Here is a 20,788-nt window from a genome sequence, read left to right on the forward strand (position 1 = left end):
AGTAGTGAGACAGGCCTCCCATCACACTCCCTCCCACCCACAAACAGGCTCAAAGTGAAGATGGCTACCAACCTGTAAATTTGTTTGTTAAACAGTGCAATGGCTGACACTTGCTCCTGGGTGGGGCAGGCCTCTATGCTGCTGGGCTGTGGGACAGGAGGCATGCTGGGAGTAGTGAGACAGGCCTCCCATCACACTCCCTCCAAGTGAAGATGTCTACCAACCTGTAAGTTTGTTTGTTAAACAGTGCAATGGCTGACACTTGCTCCTGGGTGGGGCAGGCCTCCATGCTGCTGGGCTGTGGGACAGGGGGGCATGCTAGGAGTTGTGAGACAGGCCTCCCATCACACTCCCTCCAAGTGAAGATGTCTACCAACCTGTACGTTTGTTTGTTAAACAGTGCAATGGCTGACACTTGCTCCTGGGTGGGGCAGGCCTCCATGCTGCTGGGCTGTGGGACAGGGGGGCATGCTGGGAGTAGTGAGACAGGCCTCCCATCACACTCTCTCCCACCCACAAACAGGCTCAAAGTGAAGATGGCTACCAACCTGTAAATTTGTTTGTTAAACAGTGCAATGGCTGACACTTGCTCCTGGGTGGGGCAGGCCTCCATGCTGCTGGGCTGTGGGACAGGGGGGCATGCTGGGAGTAGTGAGACAGGCCTCCCATCACACTCCCTCCCACCCACAAACAGGCTCAAAGTGAAGATGGCTACCAACCTGTAAATTTGTTTGTTAAACAGTGCAATGGCTGACACTTGCTCCTGGGTGGGGCAGGCCTCCATGCTGCTGGGCTGTGGGACAGGGGGGCATGCTGGGAGTAGTGAGACAGGCCTCCCATCACACTCCCGCCCACCCACAAACAGGCTGAAAGTGAAGATGGCTACCAACCTGTAAATTTGTTTGTTAAACAGTGCAATGGCTGACACTTGCTCCTGGGTGGGGCAGGCCTCCATGCTGCTGGGCTGTGGGACAGGGGGGCATGCTGGGAGTAGTGAGACAGGCCTCCCATCATACTCCCTCCAAGTGAAGATGTCTACCAACCTGTAAGTTTGTTTGTTAAACAGTGCAATGGCTGACACTTGCTCCTGGGTGGGACAGGCCTCCAAGCTGCTGGGCTGTGGGACAGGGGGGCATGCTGGGAGTAGTGAGCCAGGCCTCCCATCACACTCCCTCCCACCCACAAACAGGCTCAAAGTGAAGATGTCTACCAACCTGTAAATTTGTTTGTTAAACAGTGCAATGGCTGACACTTGCTCCTGGGTGGGGCAGGCCTCCATGCTGCTGGGCTGTGGGACAGGGGGGCATGCTGGGAGTAGTGAGACAGGCCTCCCATCACACTCCTTCCCACCCACAAACAGGCTCAAAGTGAAGATGGCTACCAACCTGTAAATTTGTTTGTTAAACAGTGCAATGGCTGACACTTGCTCCTGGGTGGGGCAGGCCTCCATGCTGCTGGGCTGTGGGACAGGGGGGCATGCTGGGAGTAGTGAGACAGGCCTCCCATCACACTCCCTCCCACCCACAAACAGGCTCAAAGTGAAGATGGCTACCAACCTGTAAATTTGTTTGTTAAACAGTGCAATGGCTGACACTTGCTCCTGGGTGGGGCAGGCCTCCATGCTGCTGGGCTGTGGGACAGGGGGGCATGCTGGGAGTAGTGAGACAGGCCTCCCATCACACTCCCTCCCACCCACAAACAGGCTCAAAGTGAAGATGGCTACCAACCTGTAAATTTGTTTGTTAAACAGTACAATGGCTGACACTTGCTCCTGGGTGGGGCAGGCCTCCATGCTGCTGGGCTGTGGGACAGGGGGGCATGCTGGGAGTAGTGAGACAGGCCTCCCATCACACTCCCTCCCACCCACAAACAGGCTCAAAGTGAAGATGGCTACCAACCTGTAAATTTGTTTGTGAAACAGTGCAATGGCTGACACTTGCTCCTGGGTGGGGCAGGCCTCCATGCTGCTGGGCTGTGGGACAGGGGGGCATGCTGGGAGTAGTGAGACAGGCCTCCCATCACACTCCCTCCAAGTGAAGATGTCTACCAACCTGTAAGTTTGTTTGTTAAACAGTGCAATGGCTGACACTTGCTCCTGGGTGGGGCAGGCCTCCAAGCTGCTGGGCTGTGGGACAGGGGGGCATGCTGGGAGTAGTGAGCCAGGCCTCCCATCACACTCCCTCCCACCCACAAACAGGCTCAAAGTGAAGATGTCTACCAACCTGTAAGTTTGTTTGTTAAACAGTGCAATGGCTGACACTTGCTCCTGGGTGGGGCAGGCCTCCATGCTGCTGGGCTGTGGGACAGGGGGGCATGCTGGGAGTAGTGAGGCAGGCCTCCCATCACACTCCCTCCCACCCACAAACAGGCTCAAAGTGAAGATGGCTACCAACCTGTAAATTTGTTTGTTAAACAGTGCAATGGCTGACACTTGCTCCTGGGTGGGGCAGGCCTCCATGCTGCTGGGCTGTGGGACAGGGGGGCATGCTGGGAGTAGTGAGACAGGCCTCCCAGCACACTCCCTCCCACCCACAAACAGGCTCAAAGTGAAGATGGCTACCAACCTGTAAATTTGTTTGTTAAACAGTGCAATGGCTGACACTTGCTCCTGGGTGGGGCAGGCCTCCATGCTGCTGGGCTGTGGGACAGGGGCTATGGTGGGAGTTGTTGTACTGACATTCCGGCCCCATACAGGCCTCCTCAGCAGAATGGCTGGCTACATCTTGCTTAGGGATGGACAGTGTATTGGTTGTTGGGTATTGCAAGGAGGTAAAAGTCAATGTGGTGTTAAACATTTGTCTGTACTTACCAGCCTCCGCTCCCCCGGCTACTCCTGTGTAACTCTCAGGAAGCAGGATACCAAGCACCTTCTCCTCCCATGGTGTGAATGTCTTCAGTGGGATGGGAGGGCCACTGCCAGTCACGTTTGCCAGATTCCAGTTCTTGCTCCTCTTCTCCTTGACAACCCTCTTGAGATCATGCCACCGCTTCATGATCTCCTTCTTGGATCTTGGGGTGGCCCCAACTGCATTCACCCTTTGGACAATCCTTTCCCACATTTGTGTCCTGGTGGCTAATGGTGTCTGTTGGACTAGGTTCCCAAATAGTTGTGGTTCTACTCTCACAATCTCGTTGACCATGACTGTCAACTCACTCTCTGTGAATTTTGGCATTTTTTGTGATGTCATGGTGTGGGGGTGTTGAGGTGTTTGTGGGTGCAGGGGTGTGTGGGTGCAGGGGTGTGGTGATGATGTGTGTTATGTGCGTAGTGTTTGATTGTGATGGTGTGATGGTGGTGTTGATGGTGGTGGTGGGTGGGTGGGTGTGGTGTGCGATTTTGCCTCTCCTCTCAGATGTGGTGTGTGGCCTTCTGTTCTGGAAAGATGCAAAGGATTGTGGTGAGTGGAGGGGGTGGCTTTGTACTCAGTTGTGTGGGTGTGTCCAATTGGATAGTGGTTGTCAGGTGTGTTGTGGGTGTGGTTATGTAGTATTGTATATTTTTTTGCCATTTCTGTATCTGTGTGTGTGTGTTGTATGTATTTGAGGCTGGGCTACTTTGTTTATGCAGTATTTGGCATTACTGCGGTGCTTTGACATCGACCGCCATGGATTTCATGTTCGTCCGCTGCGGTGACTTTGCTGGTGCTTGTCCGCCATTTATGCCATGCAATCCTGCCTTCGACCGCGGCGGACGGTGCCTGCGGTTCCGCCCGCGCCACCCTCGGGGATATCGTAATTTCCTGTGCGGTGTCTCCGCTTTCCCTGTGGGCGGTTTTATATTTTCCGCCGCTTTTCCGACCGCCGCGGTCGGAGTTTTTTCATCACCGCACACGTCGGGCAGTTTCATTTTCTCCGCTACCGACGCGGTCGGTCTCTAGTGGCGGTCGATCCTAATTTGTCTGCCGGTTGCACCGCCTCCATGGCGGGCGGTTGTTTTCTGCCTCCATGGCGGGCGGGGTGGTTTTCCGCCCGCTATCCTAATGGGGTCCATAGTCTTTATAAGAGGTTGGGGGCAGGAACATTTCATAGTTCATGTTTAAAAACTCTCACATTTAATAAATAATGTGCACACAATTTGATGTACTAAGGTCTGGGATTATGCTGCAGGAGACCAAATCATGCTACAGGGTTAACCAAGTTATGGAGCAAGAAAGGCAGACTATGTGGCATAATGCTGCACATTTTTTATTGTTTTTTAATTTTTACACATGGCAATACTGTCTGTGCAAAGATTTCACCTCATTACTACCAGTGTAACAACTAAATGCATAAATAATAAACTGAAAGATGACCAGTTAACCTTTACGAAGGGCCTTCCATTGCGCTTGAACACATGTTGCCACATTTTTAGTAACTTTTGATCAGTTTGAGCCAGAAATCATTTTTGGGGTTAAAATTTGCAGATTATCCAGCAGATGATGGCTTATGTGGCAAATGAGCAAATCCATAATTATGGGAAAAAGGCTACAACCGCAGAATCACATTATTCCAGTGGCCCAGACAAACTGAAACACTTCACATTTTAATGTGTTGAGTTTTGAAGATACCATACCATATTCTAACATGATCTCTGCTGCATGAATGACATACCACATATGTTCAAGGCTCGGCCTGTGCATGGGCTCTTAAGAGCCAGAGCCGACCCTTGGCTCAGCTGTCTCTGTCAATATGCCGGCTCTCCCACCTCTACCTTGCACCACAGTCAGGGTCACTGGAATTATGAGGCAGTAGAGGACCAAATTATATGTCAGGGTTAAATTATGCTGGAAGAAAAGGCAGATTATGTGGCACATTGTAATAGTATTGCTTTATTATTTTGTCATTTTCACACATGTTAACACAGTCTGGGCAAGTATCTAACCTTATTAATACCAATTTAACACCTAAATACACAAATTAGCAACAGAAAGGTAACCAGTCATCCTTTGCGGACAGTCTTCCACTTTGCAGCAATATGAGTAGTCTCGGTTTTGGTAATATTTGATCCGTTCGTGGTAGAAACTATTTTCTGTGGTTAAAATCTGAATATTAAGCAGATAAGGGCTTATGTAACATGTGGCAAAACCATAGTTTTGTGGAAATGGTCACAGCCGCAAACATTTATAATTCCAGTGGCCCTGACCTTAGTCCAAGGGTATAAGCATTCTGTCAAGCATAGGTTTTGTACTGGAAGGCAATCCTTACTTACAGAATAAGAAATATCTTTTAAGATTTTTTTCCACTGCACGTGTGCTGTACAGTGCAACATACATTCCAAGTTTTTTAAACTATGAAGACTTTTAGAAGTTGCTGCAGTGTTATGCCTGCCTCAAGGAGATGTAATTTTTGGCTCAAATCCCTGTCTATAAATGTTAGTAGATAGGGATTTGCTTCAAACTGATGGGAGGCTGCATGGAAATGCCCATGTGCCACCCAAGGTAAACCTCCTTGATGCAAAGTAGCACAAGGTAGGGCATACCGTTACTTTGCATTACTGAGTGCAACTTTCCAGAACAAATCATGATTTGCTTTGGAAAGTAAACCCCACCATACCACTGTTTGCTTGGTTTGCATCACTTTTGTGATGCAAAGTCAGTACAAAGTGTTAATAAATCTGGACTATAATTTTTAACCAGGTACTTGTCAATAATATTACTATGATTTCCTTATTTACTGCAAACTAATGCAAGTTGGTGTCTTAGTACCAGTGATGGGGAAATGTTTTCTGGTTTTCATTAGGGCCTAAGGCACCCTTACTATGTCACTGATTTTGGTAGCTTGCACCCCACACATGCTTGCATTTTAGTTATTGCTGGTCTTCACTGCACAAAGCCAACCTGCAATGCACAGAGCACCTTTATTGCTGCACATAGAGGAAAATAATTAGAGTGAACATTGCATACAGCCTCTTCTTGACAAGACTACGGACGATTTTGCAATACAGAAACAATTCCCAATTGTCATTATGGTGCAGACCCCAAACCATTAGGATGGTTGTAGCCACAAGATTAAATGTCCTTGGTGTGCTCTTTGTCTGCATCCCCAACTCATTCTTAAAGAGTATTGACCAGGTAGTAAAACATTTTTAGAAATGGCCTGAAGCTCAGTCTGAGAATATCAAAACGATATGCTTCAATGTCTTCAGGAGACATGCACCTGCCTGACATCAAATAATACTATAAGTTAGATCAATTATTTGAAGTCCACCACATGTCCTAAAAGATGCCCTCACCGTCCTCCCGGGTCCAGCCCTCACTCTTTTGAATGGTTCCCTATCCCATGGTTGTGTCCCCAAGGCCTTTAAAAAGGCAGTTGTGGTTCCCCTCTTGAAAAAACCCGGGGCAGACACCCAGATCTTGTCACACTATCGCCCTATCTCCTTGCTCCCGTACCTAGCTAAGGTACTGGAGGCCCATGTGGCGAAGTGTCTGTCCAATTTTATGGAACAAACCAACTACCTCGATTCACACCAAGCTGGATTCCGTTCTGCCCACTCAACAGAGACGGTAATACTGGCAGTACTGGACTCCCTGCTAGAGAAAGCTGACAGAGGTACTCCTCATGCCCTGGTGCTGTTTGATCTTTCGGCCGCCTTTGACACGGTCGACCATGGAATCCTGGCAGATCGTGTCAAGGAGGCTGGCATCCAGGGCTCAGCAGTCGGCTGGATCAGCCCTTTTCTGGAAGATCGCTCCCAGTCAGTCCGCATAGCCCAGTTTACGGCACCTAAGCTAAGAACCACATGTGGGATTCTGCAGGGTTCCTCGCTGTCCTCTTACTTGTTTAACCTCTACCTTCTTCCTTTGATCTGGTCCCTGAAGGGAAGGAAAGTGGCCACCTTTTATTATGCCGATGATTTACAATTAATGTTTACCTTTGACAACTCAGTGCAATCAGTCTCTGAATTTCAGTCTACCATGCTGTTCATCCGCCACTGGTTGGACTGCAACCATTTAATGCTTAACCCAGGCAAGACCAAACTAGTCCTAATGGGGGGCAGTCACAATTCCTGGGGCCCACACTACTGGCCAATGGAACTAGCACCCTCCCCAACCCCCTCCTTCTCTGCCAAAAGCCTTGGGTTTTACAATAAATAATGGCCTGTCTCTGAAATCACAAGTTGGCTCTGTGATCTCTACTTGCTTTTCCCAGCTGCAAAAGATTAGAAAGATTAGCAGACTACTCACCCAAGCAGAATTGATACAGGTCATGATAGCCACGGTTCTTTCACACCTAGACTACGCCAACTCAGTCTACCTCGGTTTGCCACCTTTTCTAACCAAACAGTTACAGATGGTACAGAATCTAGCAGCCAGACTGATTTACCAGCAACCTAGGTGGCAACATGCCACCTCTCTCCTGAGGAAGCTGCACTGGCTCCCCATTCCTCAACGCTGCACATTCAAAGTAGGTTGTTTGGTGTTTAACCCCATGCATGCTTCGGATGTCCCCTGGCCGTCTGATGTCATGGTGGACGTGTGCAGAGGACGGCTGGGGGCCGTCCAAACCCCGGCCACTCATTAATTCGCCCACACAGCAGGGGAATTTGCGCAGTGCTCAAGAGGTTAAATCTCTACATGGCCGGAGCCCCAAATTCATAGACAGCCTCATCTCAATGTACACCCCCTCATGCAACCTTCGCTCGGCTCACCTCCAACTTTTGGCAACTCCTACCTTTACGTTGAAGCGACAAGAGGGATGCAGGTTTGGAACTCTGGCTCCCAGACTGTGAAATTCCCTTCCTCTGGAAATTAGGTCATGTACCGACCTACTGAGCTTCAGAAAATCCCTCAAAACATGGTTGTATATCCAGGCCTATGAATAAACTCCCACTTTGTTCGGTATCTCCTAGAATCAGCACCATGACACCAGCTGGTGTATGTGCTCTTTATAAAATCCTTATAACACATAACATGCCAGTGGCTTATGACTTCACTACTGAACATGAGATGCCAGAATAAGAAAGACACATTGAAAACGTTTGTAACATGTTTGACTATTGTGTACAGTCACAGATCCGCATCCAGAGACCCGGGGAACCTGATACTGCAGGTTAAACGATCTGCATGGGATACAACACAAAAGTCCCTGAAATGTAATGCCTTCTTACATTTAAAAGTACCAATATTGAAAAATAGAGGGATCCCATCTCTAGACCATATTTTATCTTACGGTAGCATGAAACCTTTTATAAAATTGAAGGAATAGTTCCAGTTACACCTAAATCAACAATGGAGGTACATCCAGCACATACATTATCTGGGAAAAACTGAGTGAATTACTGTCTGGCTTGCAAGACTCATTCTACAGTGGAGTAGTTGGGAACCTACATTCCAAGTCCATAGAACTACAGCGGAGGGCAAAACTGCAGCTCAGACCTCAGGGAGAATACTTGGAGGGTGACTGGTGAGCACTTCTGGAATTTCATTACTTGGGACTGTGCAAAGCATGCTCAGCATTTAAGGATACTGCATGGGGGCACTGGTCAGTATACAAACACCTCCAAGCTAATCTGAGCAGCAACTTGTACTGCTGGAGATGTGGTCAAACAGGTGATGACATAGTCCACATCATATGGTCTTGTTTGCGCTTACTGTCTTATTAAAATGCTCCCTAGTTTATGTTGAATGTCTAAAGTGGGCTGACCGACCTGCATAACGTCTGCACCTCTGACAATCTTACAGGACACAAGTGACACCATACGTTTCACTGTTTATTAGAAATGGGTGAACAGGTCTTGGACAATTGGAAAGATATCCATCCAGAGAAAGTAGAAATGTACAATCCCCACTTAACATGAGAACTGGATGAGAAAGCTGTCTATGAAGGCTTTGTATGAGAGGGTGATCTTCACATCATGTGCTCAAACTAATGTCTTTATTAAAGTAAATGAACCTCTAATCCTGAACCTGTGACACCACTGAAAGAGAACCCAGAGCTAAGCAATCATCTCATTCCTCACCAATAACTGGATTGGAGGATGTTGCAGGCAGGGCTTGTTCTGCTTTGGTCTCTTTCACACAATTCAATCATCATCAAAATTCAAGCATCAAAATGTGTATAGCGCGCTACTCACCCGTAAGGGTCTCAAGGCGCTGACGGGGGGGGGGGTCGCTACTGCTCGAAACAGCCAGGTCTTGTGTTGTTTCCTGAAGGAGAGATGGTCCAGGGTCAGCCGTAGGTGAGTGGGGACGGAGTTCCATGTCTTGGCTGCCAGGAAGGAGAAGGATCTTCCTCCAACGGTGGATTTCCGGAATCGTGGGACGGAGGCGAGGGCGAGGCTGGCGGATCGGAGCTGGCGGGTGGGTGTGTAGAATGTGAGGCGGCTGTTGAGGTACTTCGGGCCCATGTCGTGGAGAGCCTTGTGTGCGTGGGTGAGGAGTCTGAACGTGATCTCTTGTTGACGGGGAGCCAGTGCAGGTCTTTCAGGTGGGCAGAGATGTGGCTGCGGCGAGGGATGTCCAGGATGAGTCGTGCTGAGGCGTTTTGAATGCGCTAGAGTCTTTTCTGGAGTTTGGCTGTGGTTCCAGCGTAGAGGGTATTCCCGTAGTCCAGACGGCTGGTGACGAGGGCCTGGGTGACCGTCTTCCTGGTTTCGGTGGGGATCCATCGGAAGATCTTTCGGAGCATGCGCAGGGTGTTGAAGCAGGATGACGAGACGGCGTTCACTTGCTTGAAGGGAGAAGTCCAGGATGAAGCCCAGGTTGCGTGCGTGGTCCGTTGGTTTGGGTGCGATGCCCAGGGCAGGGGGCCACCAGGAGTCGTCCCAGGCGGAGGGAGATGGTCCGAGGATGAGGACTTCCGTCTTGTCTGAGTTCAGTTTCAGACGGCTGATCTTCATCCATTCTGCGATGTCTCTCATTCCTTCCTGGAGGTTGGCTTTGGCGGTGGCAGGGTCGTTGGTGAGGGAGAGGATCAGCTGGGTGTCGTCGGCGTAGGAGATGATGTTGAGGTTGTGTTGGTGGGCGATGGCTGCAAGAGGGCTCATGTAGACGTTGAAGAGGGTGGGGCTGAGTGAGGATCCTTGCGGAACGCCGCAGATGACTTCGGTGGCCGCGGATTGGAACAGGGGGAGGCGGACTCTCTGGGTTCTTCCGGCGAGAAACGAGATGATCCACTCCAGTGCCGCTCCTTGGATTCCGGTGTTGCTGAGGCGCTGTATCAGGGTGCGGTGGCATAAGGTGTCGAAGGCTGCTGAGAGGTCCAGGAGGATGAGGGCAGCAGTTTCCCCGTTGTCGAGCAGGGACCTGATGTCGTCGGTGGCTGCGATGAGGGCGGTCTCGGTGCTGTGGTTTGCTCGGAAACCGGACTGTGAGGGGTCGAGGGATCCGTTGGTCTTGAGGAAGGCGAAGAGTTGTCTGTTGACGGTCTTCTCGATGAAGGAGAGGAGCGAGATGGGGTGGAAGTTCTTGAGGTCCTATTTATTCTTTAGTTTACTATTTTTTTAGAACCTGAATTAGTTTTCGTTTATTGGTCATGTATTCTCAAGAGCAATTTATTAATGGAAAGTTGGGGAAGCTCCAGTATTTCCTGAATTCTTCAGGCTGGAATCCAATGCCATAACATATTTTGAGTCACAGGAAGGGTTCAGGGTTCCATCTCTGTCAGTCTCGTCCTTCCTCAAGCTTGGGGTACCAGGCAGGGCAAGGAGTGAAGAAGTGTAAGCTGAATACTAGGCCCTTGTCCATCTCCAATAGTGAACCCTCTTGGGCAGATGCACAAAGAATTTGCTGTGACTTACTTTGGCGGACTCCTACATTCCAGGACAAAACCATGAGTGCTCTCATTTTTCTCTTTAAATTCATGGGTAAAAAGTACTGGGAAAGCAAGTCACACTTACTCATACACCAGTCTTTGTGAATCATGGCCTTTCAGTAGAGTTCCACTCTGGAAATCCTTATCGAGCACTCAATGAGGTGATCATTCAGAGGAATGCCAAAGAGATTTCAGGTTCTTTTTGCCCTAAAGAACAGATTGTGGCAACAAGGAAAGATATTCCTAGATTGTTTTTATATGTTTGAATAAGAATCATTAAATACATCTCCATGAACAAAATAAGTGAATATTTAATTCTTTGATAGTATTGTTTATATTTTCATTGTTTTCTCCGGATAATAATCATTACATACATCTCCATGAACAGAATAGGTGATGAAAGTAAAGATTAGTTGTGTAAATAACAAAAATAGCATCACTAGACCAGGAAGAAGCTTTGTGCCAGGAAGCATGACTGAAGAAATTGCTTACTGCTTATTGGAGCTTGAGCGTGGTTTAGCAGTACTCCAAACCCGCTTGCGCTAAGCTCCTTTCAGCGAAGGAAAGACTGGTGGTCATTATAGAGTTCTGGCACTGCCTGGAGTGAGGCTGCATGCCCCATAGAACACCACAGGATAGTGGAAGCATTCTACGGTTCCCAGCTGGTCACAAACTATTGCGTATTGTGAATAGATGACAGCCATCTTAGTTTAACGGGTGACACTTCCCTTGTGAATATATATTTGAGGTACTCATTCTTGTTTATTTTTCAGGAATTACCAGGGTCCAGTGTCATATCAAAGTACAAGGAGTCGGACAAACTACTCAGAACCCAAGCTCAATAGGCGCGAGATGCAGAGAATGGAAAAGAAGTATCATAACCCTGACCTAGTTATTCCTTCGTAGGCATTACGAGCTTAATAATCAGAATGTTAGAATTGTTAGGACTACAGAACCAGATGGACTTCTGCTTGACTGCTGTAGGGTCGGACCTGCTTGCTATGTTGGTTCACAGCCATGCAAGGCGTCTCATACTTTTGCAGTTAAGAACTGTAGATACAGTGTGTATTTGGGTAGACCATCGGGAGCTAAGGACAAAATGATCTGACACCCATTTTAAGTCCGTGACATTTATCTGAATAATGCTTGCACAGTTGACGTGCGTCTTTCATTGATGACATCATGGCCGATTATCTATCTGTCAAATGCTTATGCACTCTTCATATTAGCACCTTTTATAACTTTCTGTTGCTATTTACTTGTTTAATTATCGCACGATGTTTGTGAGTTTGCTCGATGTTTGTGAGTTTGCTCGGCATGCGAAATGGACTTTCATAACTATGGAAAATAAGGAATGCTTCCCTTTTTTCCTTTACAGATTTTGACACGTCAATTAAAGAAACAAAACAATAAAAAGGTTAGATGATGTTTGATACTTTGATACGCCTCACTCTACTTATTTATATTTTTTTTTCTGCATATATCTAGAGAGGGCAACATGCTATCTAATGAGACATAGGCCGCACCAGCAGGGCCTAAAGTGAATTAATTGATACTTATCAGAGTTGGTGCTCTATTTTCTGACAGCAAAACTCAGAAATACAAAGAGACATGCTTTGAACGCTGTTTCCGGGCTGTACTTTCTGAAAATAAAGCAGTAACTCTGGGAAATGCCAGATAAACATTTGTAATCAATCAATTTGCTCTGAAAGGTGTTGATATTTGATCCTTCAACGTGATTGTGAGGGTACAATCTGTGTCTGTTGAATGTTTTAATAACTGCTGGGTTTACACTGTTAAAGGCTTTGTGAGACACTGTGGGGCATATTTACTAAGAAATGGCACAGCGCTGCGAGCAATTTTGCAGCACTGCATCATTTTAAATCAGCTGGGATGTGTGGTATTTACAAGAATAGGGCTCAACCCTGTGTTTCCCCTTGCACTGGTGCTAAAAATAGATGCCTAGCGCCAACTCAGACACCCTTGAGCCAAAGTGCATGGGTGCCTGGGTTGCAGGGATGATTTCCTGCAACACAGTCAACCTTGCACCATAGTGCAAGGGTGCCTGCATTGCTGGAAATCAACCCTGCAACGCCTTCCTGCACATAAACAATCTTTAAAGGAGATTTGCTCATGCTATGTGGGCTGCAGAATGCAGCACACATAGAAAAAGCAAAAATGAAGAGAAATAAAAGTATTTCTCCTCGTTGCACCACTCTACTCTAACGCCTGCTTTTGAATGGTATTAGTTTTTGGCGCTGCCTCAGATTTACACATCCTTGTAAATCTGGGGCAGTGTCAAAAAGCAATGGGTGTTGCGGTTGAACGCCCACAGCAACACCCATTGCTCGCCACTTTCACGCAAATATCTGCTTGAAATCGCCTCTTTGTAAATATGGAGCAGGGCATTGCGCCACCAGAAGGTCGGAAAAGTGACATTCCGGTGGTGCAATTCCCTTGTGAAAATGCCCCTGTGAGTGTTAAATAATTTTGAAAGCTTCGGGTCTTTGATTATTTTTTTTTACAAAACCAGTGATTCAGTCAAAAGAGACATATATGTGTAAATATGTTTAGAGAGAAGCTTATCAAATACAATGTTGATGAGTGAATACATAGTACATGAGAGTTGGATTAGGATCAAAAATAGGCCCGGCACGCAAAAAAAACGTGGCCCACATTTGCGGATTGCCTTTCTGCAAAACACTGCTTAGGCAAAGTTTTATGCAAAGAAGGAGGTGCGGGGGGGTCTCTGACAGAGGAATGTTTTCTTAACTTCATTTAGAATTTTTAAAAATAATTGGATTAGTTAACCCTGGTGAACCACACATGAATACAAGTGAGACCACATCAGCTCAGCCCCGTCTCAATCTGCATGTATTAATGAGAGGGTCCAGCGAGAAAACGAGAGCGACACCTCCACCCGTTGGTAAAACGGAGGTAACAGCGGCCCATCTGCCTTCAGAAAGGCCACTAAGCCCCCCACTGAACCGCTGGCGGCATCCAAACAGCACAGACACTGAACAAATTGGCTCCCAGGCAGCCCAAAAAAGAAGCTCACAGCTGGAAGTCGGATACCGCCCCCTCAGCCATTGCCTTACCAATCCGACCCTGTCTTCTATAGCCCTCTCATATAGCGAATAGTGTACAAAATCTAGTTTGGTCATGAAAATCCTAAGCCTGCCAGGACCTGTCTTTCTGCGGGAACCCTCCCACTCTTCCATAATACCCAGGAGCCCTATTTTACGAGTAAGCACCATGGGTACTTCAGAATCTTATAGTGTATTCGTAGCTTTCATGCAATATGTTTGCATAAATAGACAGAACTAAATAATGTGAAATAAGTCTCTTAATTTTAGAAAACACCCCTGTCAGGTCAATGACTTGTGTATAAAAATCTGACGCAGTCTCTTAGGAGTACAGTAAATCTTGCACAGAAATTTTAACTCCACTAAACAGGCCTAGCCAAGGATCGCTAATTCTCGGGATGACATCTTGGCTTATGGTCAGTCACCTTCCCAAACAGATTGCAGGTACATCCTTAGTCCTTGCCAAACTGGATTATTGCAATGGGCTCTATCTTGGAAGGCCCCAAAAGCTTCAGATGATTCAGAATGCTGCTGAAGGCTCCTGCTGGGGATCCCTAAGTTTCAATCAGTGGAAAATCATCTTCGGATACTGCATTGGCTTCCATTTGTTATGTTATGTTATGTTAATATTTATTTGTTAAGCGCTCGTACGCCCAGGGGCTTCATGGCGCTATCGGAGGGAACACAACACAAGAATAAAATACAGCTCAACAGTAGGCCTGGATAAACAGCCAAGTTTTGAGAGAGTGTCTGAAACTGAGAAGATCTCCACTCGTTTTCAAATGCAATGGAAGCGAATTCCAGAAGGTGGCTGCAAGATGGTCAAAGCAGCAGCCACCAAGACGTTTCTTTTTAAAGGATGGGACAACCAGTAAAGCTTTTTGAGCAGAGCGAAGATTTAGTGATGGATTATATCTGGAAACAAGGTCTTTTATAAACTTCGGGGCTGTAGTTTGTAAGGTTTTAAAAATAATACACCCAGTTTTAAATGCGATTCGCTGTGCTACAGGCAACCAGTGCAATTGTTTCAAACCAGGTCTAATGGATTGCCACTTTGTTAGTCCAAGAATAAGTCTTGCGGCTTGATTCTGGACCAACTGGAGTCTTTTTTGGACGCCCGCTGGAAGTCCCAAGTAAAGACTATTTGAGAAATCCAGTCGGGAAAGGACAAGGGCAATGGTAACCTGAGTAAGAGCGGCCTGCGTAAGAAAGTGGGCTATTTTCCCTATTTTCTTAAGTTGAAAGAAGCTGGCAGACACTACAGTACCAACTTGTCTTTTCAAAGAAAGATCCTCACTAAGTGTAACTCCCAAGCTTTTAACCGAGGACGATCTCATAGGTGGAGCCCCCATGCTAGATGGCCAGAAGCCTGGACTCCAACTTAATTCACTTTTCCCAGGCAAGATCAATTCTGTCTTGCCTGGGTTAAGTTTCAGATGATTAAGACTCATCCATCTCTGAATGTGTGTCATGGTGTTATGAAATTCTACCACAGAGTCCTTGGTGTTAAGAGGAAAGATGAGTTGTAGATCGTCCGCGTAGTTATAGATGGTAACTTTAGCATTCTTTAGGGAGTATAGTAGTGGGCGAAGGTACAAATTAAATAATAATAGGTGACAAAGATGAGCCTTGAGGCACTCCACATGTGGTGGGGATAGTGGGGGCTGTGAAAGGGCCCAATCTTACTGATTGCGTGCGGCCTGTGATAAAGGAACTAATCCAGCTCAAAGCAAGGCCTCTAAGGCCGGCTTGTTCGACACGGTTGATAAGAATGGAATAATCAACCGTGTCGAACGCTGCCGAAAGATCGAGAAGTACCAGGGCCTGGTGGATACCTTTATCAGCATTCCGCCTTAAAGTATTTTGTACCGCCAATATCACAGCTTCCGTTGAATGACAAGGACGCAAGCCTGCCTGATTGGGTTCAAGATATTCCGATTGTTCTATGAATTTAGACACATTTGCGGAGACGTAGGCTTCCAATAATTTAGATGTATAGGGTAACAGAGATATTGGTCTGTAATTTATCAGATCAAGCGGATCTGCTCCTGCTTTCTTGATCAAAGGAATAAGCAAGGCCTTCTTAAGGCAGCTAGGGACTTTGCCCTGTGAAAGTGAACCATTTAGCAACGGAAGATTGCCCTGTGGGATAGCTAACCCCACCTCTCTCAGAATGTGCGGAGGACAGATATCATCAGGTGATCCTGATTTAACCCTTACAAAAAGATCAGACAAAATCTTTTCATCAATAGGGGGAAAGGTTTCTAACGTAAAAGGATTATAAGAAACATTGTCCAAAGGAGGGGGAGGCAGGGAATTTAAGATGCTCTGTTTTATAGTGCTAATTTTATTTAAAAAGAAAGCATTCAGTGACTTACAAAGATCCTGTGTAGGAGTGACCAGCGGAGCAGTTCTGTCACTACTACTAAGATCATTCACAATGTTAAACAAGTCTTTCATCTTATTTTGTGAATTCAGAGTTTTTGCAGAAAAATAGTCAGTTTTTTGTTTTAAAATAAGTTTTTGGTAGACTTTCCGGGCCTTACAATAGTTTACTTTATCTTGTAATAAGTACCCGGTTCTCCACTTCCTCTGTTTTTGACGCACTTCCAATTTTAAGGTCTTCAAATGTGGAGTGAACCACTTGTGTGCATCGTTAGGGCGTGAGCGGGGGAAATTCATGCAAGGAGCATAGACGTCAGCTGCCTGGCATATCCAGCTTGAGAAAGCCTCTTCAGTGGCATCGATGTCTTTAGTCATTAGAGGAAGGGACGAGGCCAAGGTGTCCAAAAAGCCTGATGTATCTATGTCCTTCCATTTCCTAATTTTTCCACCTGTATGAAATGACTGTTTTTTGCCCTTCTCGATGATAAGTGTAAAGTATATAAGGAAATGATCATACCAAATACAAGGAGTTATAGAGGAGATGGACAGGGGGATATTCTGAGACCATATTTGGTCTAGGCTATGTCCTTTTTCATGGGTAGGTGAATGGATCTGTTGTATTAAATTCAGGTCTGAAAGTAAGTCCTTGAGTTCTGCTGCCTGGGCATCCGACTCAGTAGCATCAAACCAAAAATTAAAATCCCCCAACAAGACAATTTTAGAATAATTAGTTACAAGGGAAGCCAATTGTTCTGCCAATAAAGCAGCAAAAGTAGACGTAGATTGAGGGGGTCAATATATTAGGACCATTAATAGTGTTGCATTAAGTTTAAGGCCTTATGTATTACATATAAGGAACTAAATGGTACTGATCTTCAGTTCTTGAGGCGGTCACTGCATTGGTACTCTCTAAACAAATGCATCCGGTCTGAAGGGGCGAAATTGATGCTCTCTCAGAGATTCAGTAAGTCTTACTAGGGCGGTAGACACTTCACAGTGGGTGCTACAAAGCTCTGGAATACCCTCCGCATTTCCATCAGAAGCCTTCCTTCTTTGATATCCTTCAAGAAAGCCCTTAAGACCTCGCTATTTAATAAATAGTGCTCTAGCTCTCTTCAGGACTGTTAGCGCCATGACACCGCGGTATTTGTGCGCTGTATAAGTTTTAATACCATAACATGCATCAGTCTGAGGCATTCCATACGGGGGAGAGATAAACCTAGTAGATACCTTATTCTGCCAGGGGAACAGTCACTAGTTTAGCCTCCATGGTGCTCAGGAAACGTTCAGGAAGGAACAATAATGTGATGCCATGTAGTTCCAATGATGTACAAATACCTGAAAAATTAGGATTTGTAGAGCTGCAACTTGCACGCAAGAGCCGTAAATTATGTAAATGTATCAAGTTCCCAATGATCTCCCAGCGCTGTGATCTCTATAAAGTCCCAGGTGCAGGAACCCTGCACGCCAGCCTATTCAGCTAGCCATACACCCTGCAATAAGGGTACCACTTCTGTTCATTTGCTCTCCCATCTAATTGATCTCATAACTGTCTGCGTCTAGTGTGATTCTTGTGTTGCCTGGTAGTGCGACATGAACCTGTGAGCCATACTGGAAACCCAGTAGGGCAGGATTATTGACTACATCAAGGTGCAGAGTAGGATCATCTCGGATGCCAAATAGTTCACTTCTGGCAACTGGGTGGCCCAGGTGTATAGTGTATCCACCATGCTAAAGCTACCTTCATAAAGTGACTGGACACATTTATCCATCGAGATCCTGGGATGTCTGCCTGCTCATAAGAAACAAGGGTTCTCACAGCATAAAAGAAGCGCCCCAGTATTCATTACAGTGATACAATTTTAAACAGGGTCACTCTTCGCATTATGAAAAAAGAGTGTAAGATTCCCATATAATCCCACAGAGGGCCTCCAGTAGTAGGATAATGTTTATATCTCAATTCATTCTTGGGTCCATGATAAGGCGCAGGCGGAGAATAATTCAAGCATTCCCCCATTACTTTTTTGTTTTCCTCAGTGCGCTGACCAGTGAATGCAGCATTGTACTCCAATTTTAAAGAATCTGCAGACTGTGCTTTCAATAGATGATAAGAATGACCAGCCTCAACAACCATGGTAATATGGACTTACCTCATTTTTTTCCCAAAGAGTGAGTTCCAATTTTGTTTGCTCTAATTTCTGGGATCGATCAACGACAAAGTAAATGATGTATATGCTTCCAGCAAGTGAGAGAAGTACAAGAATGTTTGCAATAATTCTTAAAGTTATAGTCACTGCCCTAGAAGAAAAATATGTTCAAGTGAATAATTTTGAAATTGTAAAGTCAAACATTTTTAAAAGAATTGGGAACATGGCACAATGCCAAGTTTACAGTTAGTTTAATATCTTCAAACTTATTCATCAAGCACTCATAGAGTTATCTTATGACTGAAACAAACTCAGTAGTACATTTCAAAACACAAACGATCAAATAAACATCGCAAAAACATGATATTTAATGTAGATGCTTGTTAGAAATGGGATTTCTGGTTGGCTGAGGCTTGCGCCAAAGCCAGGCAGAAACCACCACTCTAGTCAGGGCTAAAGATAACTCCTGCTCACCCCCTTGGAAGCTTGGCACGAGCAGTCAGGCTTATCCCAGAGGCAATGTGTAAAGCATTTGTGCACGCACACAGCAACAACATCTCAGGCACACCACAAAAGGGAAACCATACAAGGTTATATAAAAAAAAAACTTTATATTCTCAAAAATGTTAGAATAGTAATCACATAATATACATAGTTCCACCTGGCATTGGGTCATATCTACAAGGGATTATTTACATCTGGCAGGGCCACAGGGACCGCTGTCAGCACTATCACTTAAAACAGAGCAAATGTAGAACATATAATACGTAGAACACACCCAGTACTCACTGGCCACTACTGTACTCAGCATCATCCAGTAACATAAACCATATAATGCACAGTCTCACATTATGCGCAAAATACATTGTACGCCAACCTCATCAGTCTAACATATTAGACCCTAACCTCCCAAGCATCGCTCACATTAGGGGTATACTCACAGTAGGAAATAACCTCACCAGCATAAACACATTGGGCACATAATCCCATCTCCAAAAGCATTTAGAGGAATGAATTACAGTAGAGCATCACATTTCCTACATCACATAAATCATTGGCCTGCTCTGGGCTCAAATGCTGTGCATCCAGAATGTCAGGGCTGCTGCCAATGCAGCATAGCTCTCACATGCGCAATTACTCTGGGGCAGAGGAGTGCATCTCACTCCTCTCTTCTCCAAACATGCCCCCAAAGAACTGTGGCCTAAACGTAGCAACTGCCCACTAATTGCTTTTGTACCGCTTTGTTCGCCATAAGTTGGCAGGGTATGCTCAGACGTGAGTCCCTTGCTCACTTTGCCACTGGATTCAAGCAAGCCTGGCTGAAGACGGCTGTAATGCCAGAAACCGGTCCTAGGAAGCTTGTTTCCGGTCCAGGGAAGTGAGGTTCCGTGATTTCGAACCAGACTCCATTTTGTTTGAGTTGTTCGTGACGCCATTTTTGTGTTGCCCTCACGTAGGCCATGGAGGTAACCGAACGAACAAAGTTGCATGGGCCTCATTGTTCATGTATGCATTAACAGGCCCTTTTCTGACTTGTGAGTGAATTGCAGAGAAACTGACCTCTTCACCTGAAACTGACCTCGCAAAACCAATTTCCCTTAAGTTTGATTCTTGTCTAAAATTGCCAATCAATGTTCAGGATATCGTTAACTTTTAGTTTCTTGCACATATCTTATCCTACTCAACATCTGAATTGTTTCTTTCCTTACGACTTTTCATTACATGGGTAGTGCTTTCAATTATGGGTTTGTCTGGCTTGTGGAAATTGAATTTGGGACAGTCCTAATAATTAACTTTTGGGTTGGGTTACTGTAAATTGGATTTTTGGTAATGTGATACTCGGTTAGAAAATGTGTCATATTGGTCAGAATTTTGCGCAGTGGGTGTACATTTAAATTGAGAATATGGTGTATAAAAAGTGATGTCTTGCTCTATGAAATTGAGCAGTTTCCTGAGTTGTACACCGTGTTGTATTGCTTGGTTTACTGTTACTAGCTGCATCTAATAAATTTGATCTTTGACGCCATCCAGAAGTATTCCGTGTCTCTGTATTCCAAGACAGGAGAATCCGAAGACTTCTGGTGTGTCCCTGGCACCACTGGGTTCTAAGAAAACCCGGTTCTTCAGTTGGCTCCCAACGGTGGGGCAACTTCAGCGGTACCGGTCCAAGCCCGAGGATCGTGAGGAGCCACTTGAGGAAATTCTGGAGGAAGGCCGCCACTTCATTGCCCCTGCATGTCGACGTGGACCGAAGGTCTTTTCTGCGAGGCTTCCCGCTTTCCGACAGCTATGAAGGACTGCTGCCCTGACTGTCGCCCTGTCTTGGACCCTTGATTGATCCTTTGTAAAGCGAGACGATAGACGGTCTTCTGGTGGCGTGACAGATATTTTGGTTAAGTATAAGTGGGTCGCTCCCACGACTCTGTTTTGGTTCTT

At 46.0% G+C, this 20,788-nt stretch overlaps 1 protein-coding gene across 1 annotated transcript in view; it reads right to left on the reverse strand.

The window, feature by feature from the left end:
- Window positions 1-20,788, reverse strand: part of TMC3 (transmembrane channel like 3) — a 650,080-nt gene that overhangs the window by 232,830 nt on the left and 396,462 nt on the right. The window contains exon 10 of the mRNA XM_078684118.1: window positions 18,356-18,503. Coding sequence (XP_078540244.1) covers window positions 18,356-18,503 — 148 coding nt within the window. The remainder of the gene's footprint in view (window positions 1-18,355; window positions 18,504-20,788) is intronic.

Source organism: Lissotriton helveticus, chromosome 3_1 (genome assembly GCF_964261635.1).
Source record: "Lissotriton helveticus chromosome 3_1, aLisHel1.1, whole genome shotgun sequence".
Lineage (NCBI taxonomy): Eukaryota > Metazoa > Chordata > Amphibia > Caudata > Salamandridae > Lissotriton > Lissotriton helveticus.